The sequence below is a fragment of the Desmodus rotundus genome, chromosome 10 (genome assembly GCF_022682495.2).
Source record: "Desmodus rotundus isolate HL8 chromosome 10, HLdesRot8A.1, whole genome shotgun sequence".
In the NCBI taxonomy this organism is placed as follows: Eukaryota; Metazoa; Chordata; class Mammalia; order Chiroptera; family Phyllostomidae; genus Desmodus; species Desmodus rotundus.
Genome location: NC_071396.1, coordinates 7454623 through 7473171, shown reverse-complemented (window position 1 = coordinate 7473171; position 18549 = coordinate 7454623). Strand labels below are relative to the sequence as shown.

Genomic DNA, 18549 nt, shown 5'->3' with positions numbered 1-18549 from the left:
GGTAATGTTTGCAACTTAGATCTTTTTTATCTCTGAAATTTCCTGAGGTTTCTCATACCTTAGCATTGCATTATTTTGAAACTACCTGTTCTAGAAGAAAATAGGAAAAACTAAAAAGGGGGCTGGCAGTAGACCTACATACAAATACTTAATCATAAATGTTCACTCCCTTTCTCAATAATCTTTAGAGGGAATTAGTAAATTCTAAAGGAAACAACAAAGTTTATTGTTTTCAGTTATTATTAAGTGATCATGTTTGGCTTACTTATGAACCATTTGTCCTGGATAAATAGATGTGTAACTTTGTTTTAAAGGTCATAGACTCTGTAAACTTGAGACTTTGCTGAAATATGGTAGAACCCTAGGGCTAAGATATACCTAAATTCTTGTTAAAATACATGTCTCCCCAAAGTTATAAATGAAAAAAACTTTAAAAAGTAACAATTTCATTAAGCCTATCAATCTTTGAAAAACACTGAGTACCTCAGAAAAATATGCTAACACTTACTGCAAATTTATTATATTTCACATTGCTAAGTGCTTTTTTTACATTAAATTACTCTTAAGTTCTTATTTAATTCTTAAAACATCCCTTTGAGATTTCTGTTTTCTTTACGATGGTGAAACCTAAGTTAACAGAGCCGACGTAACATCCCAATGTGGGGAAAGACCAGAATCCTAATTGGCCTGTCTGACTCTGGAGCCCAAGTGCTTAATCGTTAGCCAGTTGATCTCCCTGTTAAGAATAAAGTTACATATCACACCAAAAATAAAATAACATCACTTTTCTATAACAACGCTGTCTTAATTGGAATTAAGATCTAGGGTAGTCAGTCTCAAGGGACTCCCTTTCTTTTCCTACGCTTATACCTAATCTGTGTAATTTTAATATAAAAATCAGTCACGGTGTGGACGGGGACTTGACCTTGGGTGGTGAGTGCATGATGCAATATGCAGGTGGTGTATCACAGAGTTATACACTTGAAACTTGGATAATTTTATTTAAAAATATTTTTAAAACAAAAAAAATCAGTAAAAGTACTGATATTTATGTCCTTTTCTTAAAAGCTCATTTTTATTGAATCCTCCATTGAAATAAATTGGTGATTCCAATTTTGCAACTGCTTTACATTTCTCACTCCCTCACCACTTGAAATATAGCTACTTTCTATAAAATCATTTGCAGTCAAAACTTAAACTTTATTTTAGTTTGCATTTGACAATAATTGTGATGAGAGAAATCAGCACTCTGATTTTTTAAAGGGAAAAAGTTTGTGGAGGTTGTGGTGACCCTTTCAGAAACAAGAATTCGTCATTTTGTAAGAACCAGGAGGAGGGCTTAATGAATATCAGATCCTATTTGAGATGCTGTTTGTCTCTTATTTTTAAAAGCTACCCGCCTTCTGTATATCCCTTTCTTTGTTATTCCTTTTTTAAACTACAAAACACCGCTGGTTCCCAGCGGAGGCCCATCGCAGGCCGAATCTCGCAGTGCCGGTCCCTGTCCCTCCAGTGTTCCCACGTACTGACACCGGGCCCTAGTCCAGGACGGTGTCTCTGTAAACTCCGCGACGTTGTCACTTTTCATTTCCGATCACCTTTTTCACCACCATTTCTTAATGAACTTAATCAGATTAATTTCGTTCAGTCACATCTGTTCCTGACTGTTTCCCCTTTTGCACTCCATAGAAATCATGAAATTAAGCTAATATACACCATTATCAGCTGCAAAGAACATGTTCTACAGTGTTCCACCTTTTAATTCCCAGTAGGGGATTAAGGCTTGTTTTTCCTTAATGTGGAAAGGGTAGTAACTTAAATGGATTCCCCTACAGTTTTTGCCAAAAGATTAACCAGTTTATTAAAACCTAACATTTTATGGTTTTGTTGATGGCAGTTCTTGTTATAGTGTTAAAAAAACATTTCGTGCCCTCACCGTGGTAGTTCAGTTGGTTGGGTGTTGTCCCGCAAACCAAAAGTTCGCCAGTTGTATCCCCCAGTCTGAGCACTGCTGGGGTTTCGGGTTTCCTCCCGGGTTACTTGGGATGGGTACAAGAGGCAACTAATTGATGTTTCTCTCTCACATCGATGTTTCTCTCCCTCTCTTTCTCCCTCCCTCCACCTCTCTAGAAATAAAACAAACAAAACCCAAACATTTCTTAAGTGAAGCTGTAGGATAGAATAAAAAGGGTTTGTTTGTTTTTTTAATAGGCCATATATATGGTTGCCAGATAAAATACAGGGTTCCTGGTTAAATTTTAATTTTAGATAAGTAACAAATTGTTTTTTGTTTAAGTATGTCCCACACAGTATTTGGACATACTTAGACCGAAAATTCTAGGTACTATATACAGGATGGGGCAAGAGTAGGTTTGCAGTTGTTAGTACGTGAAACACAGGGTTTAGTCTAGAATTAGTATGTATTAATTATTGTATTGTCTTCCATACAAACTGCAAACTCCTCTTGTCCCATCTTGTCTTCATGTTAAAAATGAATTGCTTCTCTGAAACTCGGATTTCACTGCTGTCCTGTAGGTTTTAAATCTGCCCCCGACAACTGTGTCCCCTGGGGTGGTGACACCGACTCTCTGGGGGGCGTTCTTGTGTTTGCACAGGTGACGACGAGCAGAGTGACTGGTTTTACGAAAAGGAGTCGGGTGGTGCCTGCGGCATCACGGGAGTGGTGCCCTGGTGGGAAAAGGAAGATCCTGCCGAGCTAGACAAACACTTACCGGACCCTGTCTTTGAAAGTATCTTAACTGGCTCTTTCCCCCTTATGTCGCATCCCGGCAGAAGAGGTCAGTAGTACGTCCTGCCTGGTGGGTGCAGGGACTTGTGGTCAGTGTAGGAGTGGTCAGAGTCGCTGAGGGGGGACCAGCTAAAGTGGAAACACAATAGCCTAACTCTACACTTGCTGTGCTTTCAGATCATTAGAAAGGTTGACTCACATTCCTGCTAGGCCCATGGTGATGGAAAGGGGAATCGAGAGGAAGGAAAAACCCTGATACTTAAATAGCCAATGGCTGTGCGCTGACCACATTAGAGCCCTACCTGGCGTTGAGTCTGACCTTTTATTAGTAAGGATGAGCTTCGCCTTTTCCCCACTGCTGTTCGACAGGTTTTCCCTCCTCCCACGTACTTTTTGAAGCTGTAAATGATAGGATCTTGTTCTCCACTCCAGTGAGCATGGAACCCCCTAAACCGGGCACTTTGGTTTTCCAGGTTTCCAAGCCAGACTCAGTCGCCTTCACGGGATGCCTCCCAAGAATGTTAAGAAATCTGGAGGGACCCCCACTTCAATGGTAGGCATGCTTTTTTGCTTCATCTGTGTCATGTTTGGAAATATATCCATTTCTGTGGAATACAAAGCCACATCCTCACCCTTGATTCCTATTCTAATGTCGTACTTAAAAACAATCCCATTTTTTTGTAGGCTACAAACTGGACCCGTGAGATTCCCCTATAAACCAAATCTTCTAATGCTAATAACTTAGTTACGTTTTGAACATCTGGGGAATGGCACTCGAGGGAACCTGGCTCCTGTCCTCTTCCCCTGGAGGAATGTCACTGAACTGAGAAAGATGGGGCTGTTTTTGCTGGAGGACTGGTATTCTTCCTCTAGTCAGATGTGAACCTGGTTGGGGAGGCTTTCTAGGGATCTAGGTCGGCCGAGGGTGGTGGAAACTACTGTACATTTTATATTTTTTTCTTCTTTATGATTTTTTTTTACATTGAAACCATTTATGTATCACTTGCTTTGCCAAACCGCTAACAAAAGCTAGAAAATCAAAACCGTCCAGATACCACATAAGTATTCCTTAATGTTTATATTGTGACTGGTTAAGAACTAATTTTTACATTATCTGTTGTCAATAAAAATGCAACGCATTAGCATTTATGGTTCATTTTTAGAGAAATCTTATATAACCAGCATTATTTAAAATATTTGCATTTTACTCAGGGTATTTTAACAAGGGCTAAGATGAGTAGTAGGGAAGGCTGATAATTTCTGCTAGAGATTGTATTTTGTTTGTTCGCTTCCTACTTGGATAATCTGCTCTGTATTGCAAACTCATTGTATTTTACTCTGCAGCGCTCCTTGTACCACAAACATCATCCTAGTTTTAAACTAGCCACCGTGGTAACTAGTCTGTGCTAGTAGAATCATTTACTACTACCTTTAAAGTATGTGCTTTGTCTGATGATACCTGAAACCAGTCAAAATGATCGCCTTGGTTTAGAGCTGATGGAACTCATGTGAAAACTGATACTGCAACAAATACTGTATGACGCCAAATCACATTGTCGTGTTTAAAAGTGAGAGCTGCGGGCTCGTCCCTGGAGCGACAGAACGTGTGTGCCACTGAGTGGGGAACACCGTCGTGAGCTCATTTTCCCCGAGCAGAGGGAGACGCCACATTCCTGTTGGTAGTGTAATTTAGACACTGTACTGCGTGCCGGCCATTGGAGTTTTGCAGAATGGTGATATTAAAGTGATCGATATTTTTATTAAGTTCCAATAATGGATGAAAACTGTGAATTAACACATGTATTTTTATATTACTGTATGGATTGTTAATTCGTCATTTAATGGCTGACTAAAATATGAGGTCTGGGAAAGAAACTTAAAGTTGACATTTCCTTTATGCAGAGGCATCTCAGTCTGAAGGATTTCAGCAAAGATGTTGTGTGGGAACGCGTGACATCTTTCAGACTGCTTGCCGAAACCGGAGAGGTTAAAAACGGTGAAGCGCAACTTCGAGTCTCTTTGCCTGTGCATATTTAAAGTGGTATTTTAGAGGTACAATAATGTGGCATTTCGTAATTGTAAGTAAGCTTTTCTGTGCTATGTCTTTTGTGGTGAAAATTCATGATTTTTCCCCCCTGAATTGCACAAATGCTTTTATTTTGTATAATGACTGTCTTTTGGATCTGAAGAAGTCACTTTAAGACCTTGGCCCATGAACTTTGCCTTACCAATCATGAATCTACATGTACGCTGTCTAGTTCTTGGTTCAGTTTTACCGATTTTAATTTTTGGTTCACTGCTTGCTTGAGCAGAGCTGGGATTTGTAGCCCATTCTCTAGGCTTATTGCAATCTCGCTGTGGTATCTTATAGACGCTATTACAACTGATAGGCTGGCTCCATGGTTTTGATGATACGTGGCTTAACCATAGTAAAGAGCTGCCTCTCTTCTCTGAACTGTAAAGAGGTGATTAAGTTTCCCTTGACGGAGCTATACTGTGTATGTGTGTGTTTATCGTGAAACCAGTGCATTGGGCCATAAACTGTGTTCCTGCTCTACGTTTTTTGTATTCAGAATTTTACTGGAGACAATGGGCTTTTTCAGGTTTCTTTTTCGCAACCCTGAATTGTCCTTGTTTGGATTTTTAAGTACTGTAATTTTTTTTTTTCAATAAAATATCTGGCTTGGGCAAGAAAGGTGAGAGTTCCAGTCTGTGCTGATATTTGAAAATTCCTCTGCCACGCTTTCGTTTTTGTTGCTGTTCATGTCCATGCTATTTCCAACAGCCTCGTTTTAAAAATTCGTAATCTCACAAAAACAATCGTCATTAAACAGTCCCTATGACATCCAGTAAAAAGAAATGAAATTTAATTCCTTAGATTTTTCACATTGGAAAACCGCATTGCTCTCAAGAGAGATTAATTCTCTGGGCCCAGGGAAACACACGTAGATGCCGCCTTGGAAAAAGAATGGCAACAAAAAAGGGTGTTTTGTTTTAAACAGCTGAGTGAGGACCGCATAGCTCTAGTGATGGTCTTTGAAGGAAATGACAGGAGGAGAATCTTCTACTGAAATGTTAATGCAGACATTCGGGGGGCCGAGTTTTCTATGGAAATTTCACTCTTTGCCAGAGCTAGGTTCTGCAAACACTGAGTTAGCAAATAGTGAATTTGCTCCTAAGGGAAAAACAGGGCTAGGTTCCTGTGAGCCTCCGATCCCGACGTTTCCAGCAGTTGGTCAATGTGTGCTTGTGGTTTAAAGACGCCTTCTGTAGTGTGTAGTGTTGAGTCACTGCCATGGGGTTCATGGCCCACACCCTATGGCAGGTGCTTGAACAAAGCCTGTCTGACACAAGCGTTTTCTCCCTGAGGCCCATCTCGGCCTTTCGTTGGCGGAGGACAGTCGGCAGGACAGCAGCTCCGTGGCCGGGGGCATTCAAAACAGAGAGTCACCCACAGAGAGCACAGAAGGGTGAGAAAAGGGCCACTGAAACCACAAAGAAGTCACTTGTTTACAACATCAGAGCCGAACAAGCAGGCAGAGCGGTGCCCTTTTTGACACCCGTAGGGAACGCATCTGTGCATCGGTGGCTCCGGGTTTTCACTGCTCTGCTCATGTCTGTCCTCTCGGATCGCTGCGAGGGCTGATGTTGGGGCGACAGACAATTTCAGCCACTGTGCAAACTTGCAAGCGTGGAACCTGGAAGTAGGAACGAGCATCCACTCTGTTTGCTTTTGTAGCACCTTTACAGGTTTTGAAGTCAGGCCTTGGCAAATCTCCACTGTGGTTCTTCTTTTTACTTGTAATCACAATTTGAACCTTATTTTATCTTTCTCTTAAACAGAGACAAGAATTACTGTGTAGAGTGTTATCAGGATTGAATGAGACTATGTTTCCATAGTGGGTCCAGCACCATCTCTGTCATGAGTGTAGATTAAGTAAATGATAGTTACTGTTATTATTACATACATTAAACACAGAATCTCGCAATCGAGACAACATTTGTATCATGGGTCAAAATGCAGAACTTCAGGCTTTAAAACTTCTCAGTACATAGTATGTATATATATATAATATGCCTCAATATTTAAAGTGCTCTATGTTACAGCCTTTTTCGTTTCTTTTATAGCTCATTTTTCAGCTGGCTGTTGCCTTCAATACGGTCTGTGAAGAATAATTTTGAATTATTTTTTAGACTTACAGTTACCGCATTAAATCTCAAAACTTAATTGCACACTAAAAAACTGTTCTAAACACTTCTTCCCTCCTACCCCAATTATTAAGTTACTCATTTGTGGAAAGCTCCATACTGTTTAGGAGGTGTGGGTCCAGAATTACCAGATCTCTAAGAATCATTTTGTCCACGTGCGTGAAGAAGGGTTGATGCAGACAGAGTCCCGAGAATTTACATCGAGAGGAATTAACTGGCGCTTTCTGTCAGAACAAAGCAACAGTTTCCTGGAGCCCAGATAACCAGCCTTTAATCTTCACCTCTTTTAGGAGAATTAAGCAAATGATAATTCCAAGGGATATCCTGGGGCCATCATCTAGAATTTGTGCTCGAGTGCAGTTCCGAACAATAATCGTCAGAATAATGATCCATCCCAGAACCAATTTGGAGATATACGTGCTTACATAGTGACTCTGGCCAACCTGCCGGAAGCACAGCGGTTCAGCTGGCCAGGATGTCCTCCTCCTGAGCATCCTAATTAACCCATGCTTTCTATAGAGGTTATTTTTATTGTGTTTTTTTTTTTAAACGGATGCTCTTTCAACGGGTGTCACTTTTATCTAAGTGAGCATTCATATAGAGGTCCATGGAAAGATCAGGAAGCGAACGGGTCCATTTAAAATATAGGAGCTGAAATCCAACATAAATATTATGTAACAGTTATTATTATAAAATTTTAACATATCTGAAAGTTTTATAATTGTTTCTAGTTTTTCATGTGGTCGGAATGAAGAAAAGGGTGGGGGTGGGGGTGGCGATTCTGTCAAAACAAAAAGCGAAACTGACTTTTTACTTACACATGTTTACTGAGTTGAAATGTCTGAAAAAAGTAAGTGAACATCAGCCCTCAGTCGAAACTGTCTCTCTGTACAAGTAAGTGTACAGTTCATACTCAACAATACAGCAGCTCGCGTCCGCTCAGAATCTTGAGTGAGTCCATTCTTTAAGAGAAAAGGGATTGGGTATATTTTTCTTTCTCTCCGAAGTCAGGGAAGGCCAGATTTCATGAGGGGTGGATTGACAATGATAATAATACTACAGTGATTTACTCCATGTGTGTTGTTCAACCTGTGTCTTACCGCTTCTTAGGACACTCGAGTAGGAATATTTAGTCTGATTTATAGCCTTTTACAACAGAAGGGCTGTTCTGCATGGACTTGGTTCAATTAAGGGAACTAGATAGACTTTGCTCCTAGACTATTCTAAGGTAGAGGAGACATTTTATAACAAAAAACAAATCTAAGATGGTTTATAAAAATACACCATATGTCCTCAATGGCATTTGGCCGTGTGCTAGCTAGTTATCTAATATTTTTCAATAGAATTCAATAATTGAATGCTTAATTACAATCTCTTTGAATTGGTATTTGTTTGTATTCTTAATGCATTTTCAATACTTTGAAGACTATAAGAAGAATATATATTTAGAATTGCTTATATTCTAAATATATATCACATATATTCTATTCTATTACTGTGTGTGTTACATATAGTTTAGTCTTTGTCTTACCTTGAAGGCAGCCTGAGATCCTGATTTCACACTAGAAGCTGATATTCTTTTCTAGGACTCATTTGAGATAAAGTAGACTTTGTATCATAGAAAAGTATTGCTTATTAGAATTATAATAAATATTTCTTTTACAAAAGACATTTTAATAGTGTCTCTTATTTAAAATTCTCTATTTTGTTCTCATGCACACTTTTATAGTTTCTATTACATATATTTAACTCCATGGTTGATATTTGAAAATACGAATCTAACAGGTTTTCATTCTGCTTCATTAAAAATGTTATTGATGTTTATATTGATATTTAGCCTTACTGAATTATACTTTATTAAAAGTGGAATATATGTACACAAGTTCAAAGAGTACGGACATATGTAATATGCTCATTTATTCATTCAACAAGTGTTTGAATGCTTCCTCTGTTTTTACCATAGGCTAATTCCCATACAGAAACATGCCTTGGCGATGCGACTCTTGTTTATATGTCCATTAGCCTACGGTGAGAGTGAGGGAAGTTGCACTTTCCACAGACGTACTGACAACATTAAGTGAAGACTGACCGTGTATCAGGAGTCTGAGCTCTCTACTTATTCCCCCAGGAGGTGGAATCCACAGTAGACTGAACCCCCACTCTTGCCTGCACCTGACTTTCTGATCCACTTTTGGGTAGTATCCGTATCTTCAGCTAATTTATTGAATCCATATGCCAGATGCTATCCTGGGCTTGGGGGGTTACCGTGGTGAGCAAGACAGACAAGGTTCCCTGGAGCTTGTTTTTTAGTGAGTGAAACTGGACTTGGGGGAGGGGCAGGGGGACAACACGAATAAAAGTGCCCGTGGAGAAAATGACACAGGCTCCTGGCAGAGGGAATTACAGGACAGGAGGGTGATTGGAGGGAGTGTGATTTGCAGGCTAGAATAATTTGCAGCCCTGGCCCATATCGTGCCTTCTCCTCCTTGCTCTTGAAACACACTCGTTCGTTCAAGAAGTTGGAACAGGCCCTAACCACGTCTCCCGATTCCTGACCAGGCTGACCACCGCTTTTAAATGTCACTGGTTGGGCCTGCAGATGGCAAAGGAATGTGACTTTGGTTTGTAAAGTACAATGTTACTGCTGGTGTTCTTTTCATGTTTTTTTAAAAAATGAAATTTGCAGGTGCCAAATATTTATATGCTGTTTTCATTTTCCCCTTTACATTTAATCATAAGGTATGTTCTGAAGTTAACGTTACAATATTGTAATAGTCCTTCCACTTTCATGGAGACTTAAATATCGCACAGGACATACTACATTTTTAAAAATGCATGAAATGCCATGCTTTCTCCTTTTTATTTTTATTCACCGTGGTATTTGAATGCAAAATTTTAGGTCATTCACTTTATTGGTAAAGAAAGACCTTGTTTTTAGATTTTTTTTTTTTTTTGAGGAAATGCTCCATGGACTTTTCGATGAATCTCTTTGAAAAACGTATTTGTAAACATTTGAGGTTTCTAAAACTACTTGTAAAAAAGAGGATGCTTATTATTTTAAAACTTTTTTGTATCCTGATAAACCTTTAAAATATGTTCAAAAATGCTTTTTTTTTTTTTTTAAAGAAATTAAGACTGCTGATTGGTAAGCGGCTGACTCCACATGGACTAAAGACCCCTTTTCCTTGCTGTGCTTTAAAGGCTGGTGACATTGCTAGAGGCCCCCTCGCTTTCCCTTTTTGCTTTTCCCACCAAGATAGAGGAAACGGAAATGTTGCAAGCGTTTCACTTTCTTCGAAGATTCCACTCTGGTTTTCTGCCTTTTATGTTGCTGATAGAATTACTCTGACGGTCTATAAAACTCCATTTTCTAATTTGCCTTCAGATATGTCAGGTATCTCATATCAGGAAAGTTCAAAATCAATGATGGGTGGAACACTTCCAAATAATATTTAGCAAGTGCTTTCTATATTGAAGTCACCTGCAAATGCTCCGACTGAAGGTCAGTTTGAACCGCTGAGTATTCACAATGAAATCGTAAACGAACAGGGTTCCCTGCACTGGACTAGAGTTAGAAAATGCCAGCCAGGTCGCTGTTGCCTGTCATCCGGGCAGGGGGATTCTGAGAAACCAGGGATACCTGCCAACAGGTATTATAAGTATTTTAAGCCAATAAAACTTGTAAGGTTTTTGTTGTTATGTCACAGTTGTCTAAAACATGGACCAATACTTCATGGGGGAATAAGGTAGAAGTCTGATGATTTCTTTATGTAGCAAAGGCCTGATGACTTGTGCTGTTAACAAACACATCATCTTTTTCTGAGACCTTCACATTTCAGTCTGGTCATTGGTGATAGACAGTTCACCACAGCAGTGTTCCTGAGCTTGCAGGTTTGTTCATCTTTGAGTTGCAGTATTATTGTAGGACTATTTACTAGCATGTGCTTGGCCTTTGGGAGGTCTTTCAGATTTGTGTAGCTCTTGAAGTGTGTAGTCTAGCAATAGTCTTTTAAAACTCAACAGTGTTACTTAGATTTCTTCTCCTTCTATGTCATTTACATATATTTTGATAGACTCTTCCAGTTTGGGGATGCACAAAAAGATTTTGAAGGAGCACGCTCCATCCCGTGGTGGGTGGATGGAGGAGTACGTGTCACATTTGACTCCGAAACTTGATGTCTCGCCAAGTTGTGTTTTCAGCCATAGATTTCGGGGTTCGGCTGCACACACAATGTGATGAGGCTTGTGATGCCTTCCTTGTGGGAAGGGCTGGGAACACAGCACGAGTAAGATGTGTTTTTGTCCAGCAGGGCCCTTCAGTTTGGTTAGCGAAATGGTCACTGGGAAAGGGAGGGAGAGAAGAGACCTAACGTCTGCTGAGGGAAGCACAGACCCTGAGTGGGTTCTCACTCCGTGGTTCACATGTTAGCTCCGTAGGGCCTCCCTGCCCTCCTCCGCTCTAAATCTCATTGCTCCCCGTGCCTGTCATCTTCGGCCCCCCTTTCCAGTTTCGTCTGTCACTGCTGTCGTGTAGTTGCTCATAAAGCTTGCGTGCTGACAGGACAATAGTCTCCCTGGTCTCTCTTCTGTGTGGTTTTCCTGTAATCCATACCATAGGTAACTGCAAGCACACCCTTTTAAAACATGCCAACAGTTAGTTTCCACTGCTTGGATGGTAAAATGCAGGTTTGCGCCTTTCCGCCTCCACTGCTCTCCTAGACCCTCTAGCACCCGCTTCCTTCCAGGCAGCCGATGTTCTCCACCCCCCACCCCTCCCGCAGCGCTGCCGCCTTCAGCCTCAGTCACAGCAGTGCACCCTGCCTCCTACTGCTAGATTCACCTCCTTCACGGAAGGGTTCAAGCCCTGTACCTTTTCTTCAGAACCTTCCCCAGCACTACACGCGTCTTGAAGTGGCATTGCACCTACTGTCTCAGCCTCTCCAGCCCTCACGGATGAGGAGCCTTTCCATTTGACATGGCCACTCCTCTGCTTATGTGTATATTGTGTCCCCAAGCCCATGTGACACTCAGGGCCAGGAGTCCAGCTCCTGGTGCGTGGCATGTGCTCAGTGAGTTTTAAAATGTTCATAGGGGTTTCCTGGGTGTTATTCTGATTCTTAGGCAGCTCTCCACCACTGTTACGTTGCCAGGGCAACCTTAGGTACCATCCTTTCCTACCAATATTAGTAACCATGTTCTTCCTTGTTTTTAATTTGTTCTTTTATGTATTTCACAATGTGAGACCAGGTAAGACTGCATTGGGGAGAACACTAAAAAGCTGATTGCGTGCCTGATGGTCGGGAGGTCCTTAAATGTGCTATCTATAGGGGTTTCCCTTTGCGAAATCTAGTGAGTAACCTCCTGCCTTTGGGCACGTGGGGTCGGGGGATGTGGGATAGTGTTGGAGCGCACCAGCCCTCGAAGCCGAGGACAGGGAGCACTCGGCGTGCAGATGTTCACTGCATTCCCTTGATTTTAGTAAAGGTACATTATGGGGCCCACAGGCAAGACCCCTTGCTAGTTTAACGTTATCATATAAAAACTTTTGAGCCGCAGTTCTCGTATTGTCATTAAAATGAGACTTTGGGCGGGAGCTATGTGTGAGCCATGGTCATGTTTACTGGGAAGTCCAAACCAGTGTCCTTTTCTTCTTCCTTTTGTGCTCATTTGTGCAAATACGGTGCCCGTTACTCAGCACCCTGGTTTCTGCTCTTCAAATGTGTCCAAGAGGCTGTAAATATTCACTCATTTGTTTGGCTGCATAGTATATTATTATGGTTTATTATTAAATAATTTATTTCTCATATCAGCTTTTCTGTAACTAGTATTAAAGGACAGACATACTTGATTACTATTAATCATACTAGCTAACATTTATTGAGTTCTTATTATTTGCCAGGTGGCGTTCTAGTCTCTTTATGTATGTTAATTCATTTAACATTCAAAAGAAGCCTATTCAAGTCAGTATTATTCTCGTCTCCCTCTTATAAACTAGGAAACAGACAGAGGGCTTAAACAACTTGTTCAAGGTCATAGCTAGTCATTGGTGTCAGGATTTAAACTCTGGCCCTGTGACCCACTCCTCAAGGACTTACCCACCAAGCTACATAGCCTCCCCTTCAAGAGTAAAAATTATATTTCCACTTGACTTTTAAAGGGTCAAAAATTGGATAGAACTAATGGCCCTCCAGAATATTACATCTCAGTAAGACAGTTTGGTCAACTTAATGGTTATATTGGGCAAATCGTTACTCTGTTTGGTAGATCGAGTGAAAGCTACTGCATTGGGTATGTTTTCTTGCTCAGTGCAATAGTTTCCATCCCTCCTATCAGCTTTCTGGTTCCACCTCACGTGGGTTCTGTCTCCCACACTTTGGTACCTCTTGATTTAACTCTTTAGGCCTTGCTGACATTTTTTTCTATCAGTTGGGTTTTTCTTTGCGTCCCAAAAGGTTAGTAATGACGGTGGTAAATATTTAATTAGCATTTAGTGTTTTGTAAAGAAAATCTTTACAGTCTCCATCCATCTGTGATAAAAGTATCACTGTGATTACCATTTTATGAATTCACAGAGATTTTCAAAGAAGTAGCTTCTTTAAGAAGGATCAGAGCCAGGTCTTCTGAACCACAATTCTTTTATAAATGGAACTTTTCAGAAGTTATATTCCTTTGCATTTTTAGCTGGAGCCACAGTAATTTTGCCTTTCTGAAATGTTAACTTTTGAAAATACCATAAGACTTGAAGTTTACATTTCTTGTCAACTTAAAAAGTTGTCCATTTTGGGGGGGGGGGTGGCAAAAAAAGGTTGTCCATTTCAAAATATTGAGTTATCATTTTGAAGAAAGATCAGGATTTTTTTATTGTTGAATTCTTATTTCACCCTTTTTCATCTTCTGCAAATTGCACTGAAAATTTTAATCTGTGATACAAATTTAGCATCAACCTTTAAAAATATTCATTAATATTACAACTGTTTTCTCATCCTATTTCTTCATACAGCTTAAAACACTGGTATGTGCTCAGCCTTTGGAATTGACTGTTTTTAGGAAAAACACACTAACTCCTTGATTGAACATAACCTCAGAGTCATCCCATTTCTTCAGAAAATTATTATGTGTGTTGCATATATTATGAATACATTATTTGCTCATTAGCGTACAGTATGCCCTGTGTTTGTTACTGGACTGCCGTTACTCTCCACCGGAATGCCTCTAGGAGGTGCCCACAGGATGCCTGTCTGAGCTTCCTGTTTTCTCCAGCCGGTAACCCTCAGCTCCACAGTGTAGCTCTGTGAAGGGCAAGGCAGGGAAAGGGCCTTCACACACACACACACACACACACACACACAGTTTGGGTTATTTTACTTCTGGGAGTTAACCTGGATGTCATTTAGACGCTCTGAACACATTCACTTATTTTCACAACAAGTGCAACCATAAACTTCGTTAAAAGCTAATTAACATTTGAATATGTGTGAAGAAATGAAATGTTCTGACCACGGATATGAGGCATCTCTGTGTCATCAGTGAATGACAGACTTTACTCATTTCTGGGCCATTTGTTTTATATATGGATTAAATATATAGATAATTACTCATCTGACAGGTTACTTTATTACTTCGATGTATCTCATAGGACCACGTGCACTTATAGTGTGATTACTGTAATGATTTGGATTCATTAATAACTAAGATGAACATTTTATATACATTAAAATTAAAAAATTGGAATTTGATTTTGTTTGAAGTTGGTGTTCTGGTAGTTATTTTGATTTAATAACAATGTACTTTTTAATTACAGTATTTAATTATTCTTAAGCTCGCATGTAAACAGCAAAACGTTTTGTAATTCTTCTAAATTATAGTTAGAAATATTAACTTCTGTAGGTTAATCAATTCATGTTGTCTTGTGCCCCACTTTATGAGAAAATTATGAGCTAAATTTGTTTTGGGAGCAAGTGTTCATCACATGAGGCACTAAACTTAAACTTTATTTTTACATTGATGGAGAACTTAGCCAAATACCTGCCACATTCATATCTTTAATAATTGTTTTCCTATATAATTCTAATTTTTTTATGTTGTAGTAGTGTGTTGTTTAGATGGATATTAAATGGTTAAACTGCTTAGAAATTATTTGCACACTTACTAATATTTGTTACCCGGAAGAATAAAATTAAAGATTCTAGTTAAGTATCATGTTTCAGTCCATGTTTTTAAGTTTACGTTGGCTTGTTTTTCAATAAGGATCGCCTGCTCCTGACTCAAAGTAATTTCTGCCTGCTCTTTCAGGATGACCCAGTTCTTTAGAAAAGCTGGTCTATTCTGGCTATATAATGCATTTTATTTAATTTTATCATTTTTATGATATCGTATATTAGAGATTGCCAAAAATATAGAAAAATTTTAGAGAACATTTTTGGATTTGATGGATTACCACTCTTGAAAGGGAAACAAAACACTAAATATTTCTAATCCTGCATTATTTACCGCATGGGTGGTTAAATGCTACTTTAAGCCTCATAAAATTAAAAGGGAGAAATCTGCCAACTGTAGCAGGAATTGGATTTAGGAAGAGTGGTACAGAGCCAAAATATTGCTACAGAATTAAATGTCAAAAATCTTCTTTAATAGTAGATATATAGTTCACAGTGCCTGGTTACGATTGCTACATTTAATCTAAATCACTGAAAGCTGCTCTCTCCTTTTCCATAAAATACAATGCGACACAAATCAGTTTTACTGTAGATGGATAACAATTGGAAAATAATGCATCTTCCCGCCCAATAAATTGTCAGTTATACCTTTTAACTAAAATCAATTCATCTTTCCAAAATTTATTGCAATTTCTAATAATAAATCTCCTCAAATGTTTATTCATTTGGTTTTTGATACATTTGTGCCACTTTTGCTATGGTCTAATGTTTTCTCTTTTGATTCATTGTAAATTAGAAAATCTATTTTGAGTCAGTTTTCTAGTTAAGAAGTTAAAATCTATAACCTAGCACCTTTGTCACTCTCCTTTGTGCATTTTAATACCCTTGAACTTGAACTTAAGTGCAATCCAGTAAATTCTTTTCAGAAGGAGATTAAAAGACTTTTCAGTGTACCCGCTTGAGTAAGGGCCAGATTCATAAAACAAGTGCTTGGGCGGCTGTTAGGTGATTATTGCCACAGGTCCATTTTTGATACAGAAAGGGTTGGGGACATGGGGTAGTGCCATCATTTCATGTATTTATCACAAAGAAGAGTAAACACCCATTTGAGTTAGGATCAGATATTGATTATATGGGGAGCCTGCTTTTATTTTCTATTGATAGCACTAACCCAGAAGTGGCATTGAAAGGAAGCACAAATAATCGACTCTATTCTAGGTCTTACACAAACATCTTCCCCTTACTAATCTCCAGATACACTTTTTAAAGCTCTCTCTATACATTTTCAGAGTGTTCTTTTTAAGTGTATCCGAAGTGTGAAATAAGATGGGTTTTTCACACACACTTGGAAGTGACTTGGAATGTCGTCATTATTTTTTAGTTTAATATATGATACATGACCATTTCTCTTCCTTTCTTCTTAATATTACCTACCATTAGACTTAAATTACAGTTTTCAAATATTGTATGATAAGGACAGACTCTTTCATAAAGTCACTTTAATTTTATACCTTTCTTATTCCATAGTGAAGTCAAATTGGTATTTTTTTTCATCTCTACCTCAACTGTGCTTTCATATAAAATTCAAGAATAAAAGTGCCAATCAGTTTAATTTCCTCCAAGTTTGATAAGCATGTATTTGCAGTCAGCGTGTTCTAAGACTTAGTTTTAAGTCCATCCTCTTTATATTACACCAACTAAAGTTGCTTTTCAGAATGGATACTGTTAGAAATGGAAGTGACATTAATTTGAATCAGACCTGTAACTTCATAGGGCAAATTTGTGTTGCTGCTAATATACGAGGCCATTTGATAAACTTAGCAGTTAAAATGGGTAATCTGTATAGCAAGAATAGCCAGTGTCGAACTCATTAATTGGGCTAACTGCACGGTGAAGAAAACAGATGTTTCTAAGGCAAAGTTCAGACATGAATTCAGGTCTTACTTGTTCATCTAAAAATAGTGCTGCTTTTTTTGAAACTGTGAACTTACTAATTTTTTTTGATCTATAGATTCTTTAATATAATGTATATTTCTCATTTGTACTTACCAAATTAATTTCTGTATGAACAAATCCTAGTTTTTGATAAATTTAGCTAGCTATAAAAGCTTTAATCTGACTTATGTGTAATTTTCTATTTTGATTTTCCTATAATGTTAAATATTAAAAGTGAGTCAAATTATGCTCTTTTAAATAAAAAAAAACATTAAACATGAAAGTGAATAAAATATGCTCTTTTAAATAAAGAAAGATAAACTGAATGCTTCTGCCTTTCTTTTAAATACGAATAAAACATTTCATCAGTATTCCTCTGGTTTATAAAACATTATTTAATGATACAGTCATCTTACTGCTTAAGTGTTGATGGTTTTTCACGATTACCGTCAGGTATGAAGACGTTTTCACAGTAGTGATAACATCCCAGTTGTCACCTGTGCAGGGTCGTGTTCAGTTGTGTGGAGGACAGCAGACCTGCCCGCCCGCCTTCCAAGGAGGAAGTTAGGGTTCTGACAAGCTGAGTAACTGACCCGACTAATCAGAGGCAGAGCTGGGGCCAGTCTGCGGACTCCTGGTCCAGCATTCTCTTCTATTCTCCCCACCTGCCTCTCGCTGATTTTTCTAGTTGACGGTGAATTCATCCTAGAGACTGGATTTTTGTTAATGTTTTTACATGAGTTTGAGGGGTTGCCAGGTAAATGTCACTATTTTCGATCACAATGGGGGTTTTTAAGGAGGTCAGTTAGGAATCTACATATTCCACTCCCTCCCCGCCACCCCCCCCCAGTTTTCTAGCCCATACTCTTGGCCCTTGACCTGACCTAACCAGGCTCCTGGCTCGGTCTGTCTTTCTGGACTTTCTTTCACAGTGCCCTCCACTGTCCTAAGTTTGCACGCGATTCCCGGCATGCGCTTGACTTCGCACTTCCACTGGCTCACACTTTCACCCGGCTGACAACGTGGAAACTCCTTTTATTGCTGTTCTAGGCCTCTTCCCGCAGCACTTCCACTTGGTTTTCCACCTGCTTGTCCTCATTCCCCTGGCTGACGACCTCAATCAAGGGTGCCTGGCACTTCCAGCTTCTGTCCCCTTGCTCCCCAAATGTTTGCCTTTTGAAACGTCAGACTTCTGGTCGGTCCTTGCGGATCTTGCCCACTGATCAGGATGCATCTTAGGTAAAGTCCTTTCCGAAAACCTCCCTGCTGGACAGCCTCGCTGGCCTCACTCAGAGGCCTCACGCCCTTCGCTCCCCTCCCCACAGAACCACACTGTAGCCACCTGTGGCGTTGTGCGAACAAAAAGCACAGAGCTAGAAAATCAGAACAACTTCTCACAAAGCTGTGATTTACTGGCCGCGTGACCTTGGAGGAATCAGTTTCTGAGCTTCCGTTTCCTCATCCCTAAAATAGGGATAATAAAAGATAAGATGAAATAAG

General features: G+C 39.4%; 1 protein-coding gene across 13 annotated transcripts in view; it reads left to right on the top strand.

Annotated features, from left to right (window-relative positions):
- Positions 1-18549, top strand: part of GPATCH2 (G-patch domain containing 2) — a 126386-nt gene that overhangs the window by 15046 nt on the left and 92791 nt on the right. For 11 of the 13 annotated variants that reach the window (XR_006653405.2, XM_024576031.3, XM_045184532.2 and 8 more), the window contains exons 4-5: positions 2616-2798; positions 3223-3302. Coding sequence is in view for 12 of the 13 variants with exons in the window: in XM_024576031.3 (XP_024431799.2) it covers positions 2616-2798; positions 3223-3302 (263 nt within the window). In the remaining variant the exon portion in view is untranslated. Of the gene's footprint in view, positions 1-2615; positions 2799-3222; positions 3303-3433; positions 17855-18549 lie in introns of those variants that run through there. The other 2 variants (XM_045184540.3, XM_024576035.4) reach the window with 2 other exon arrangements.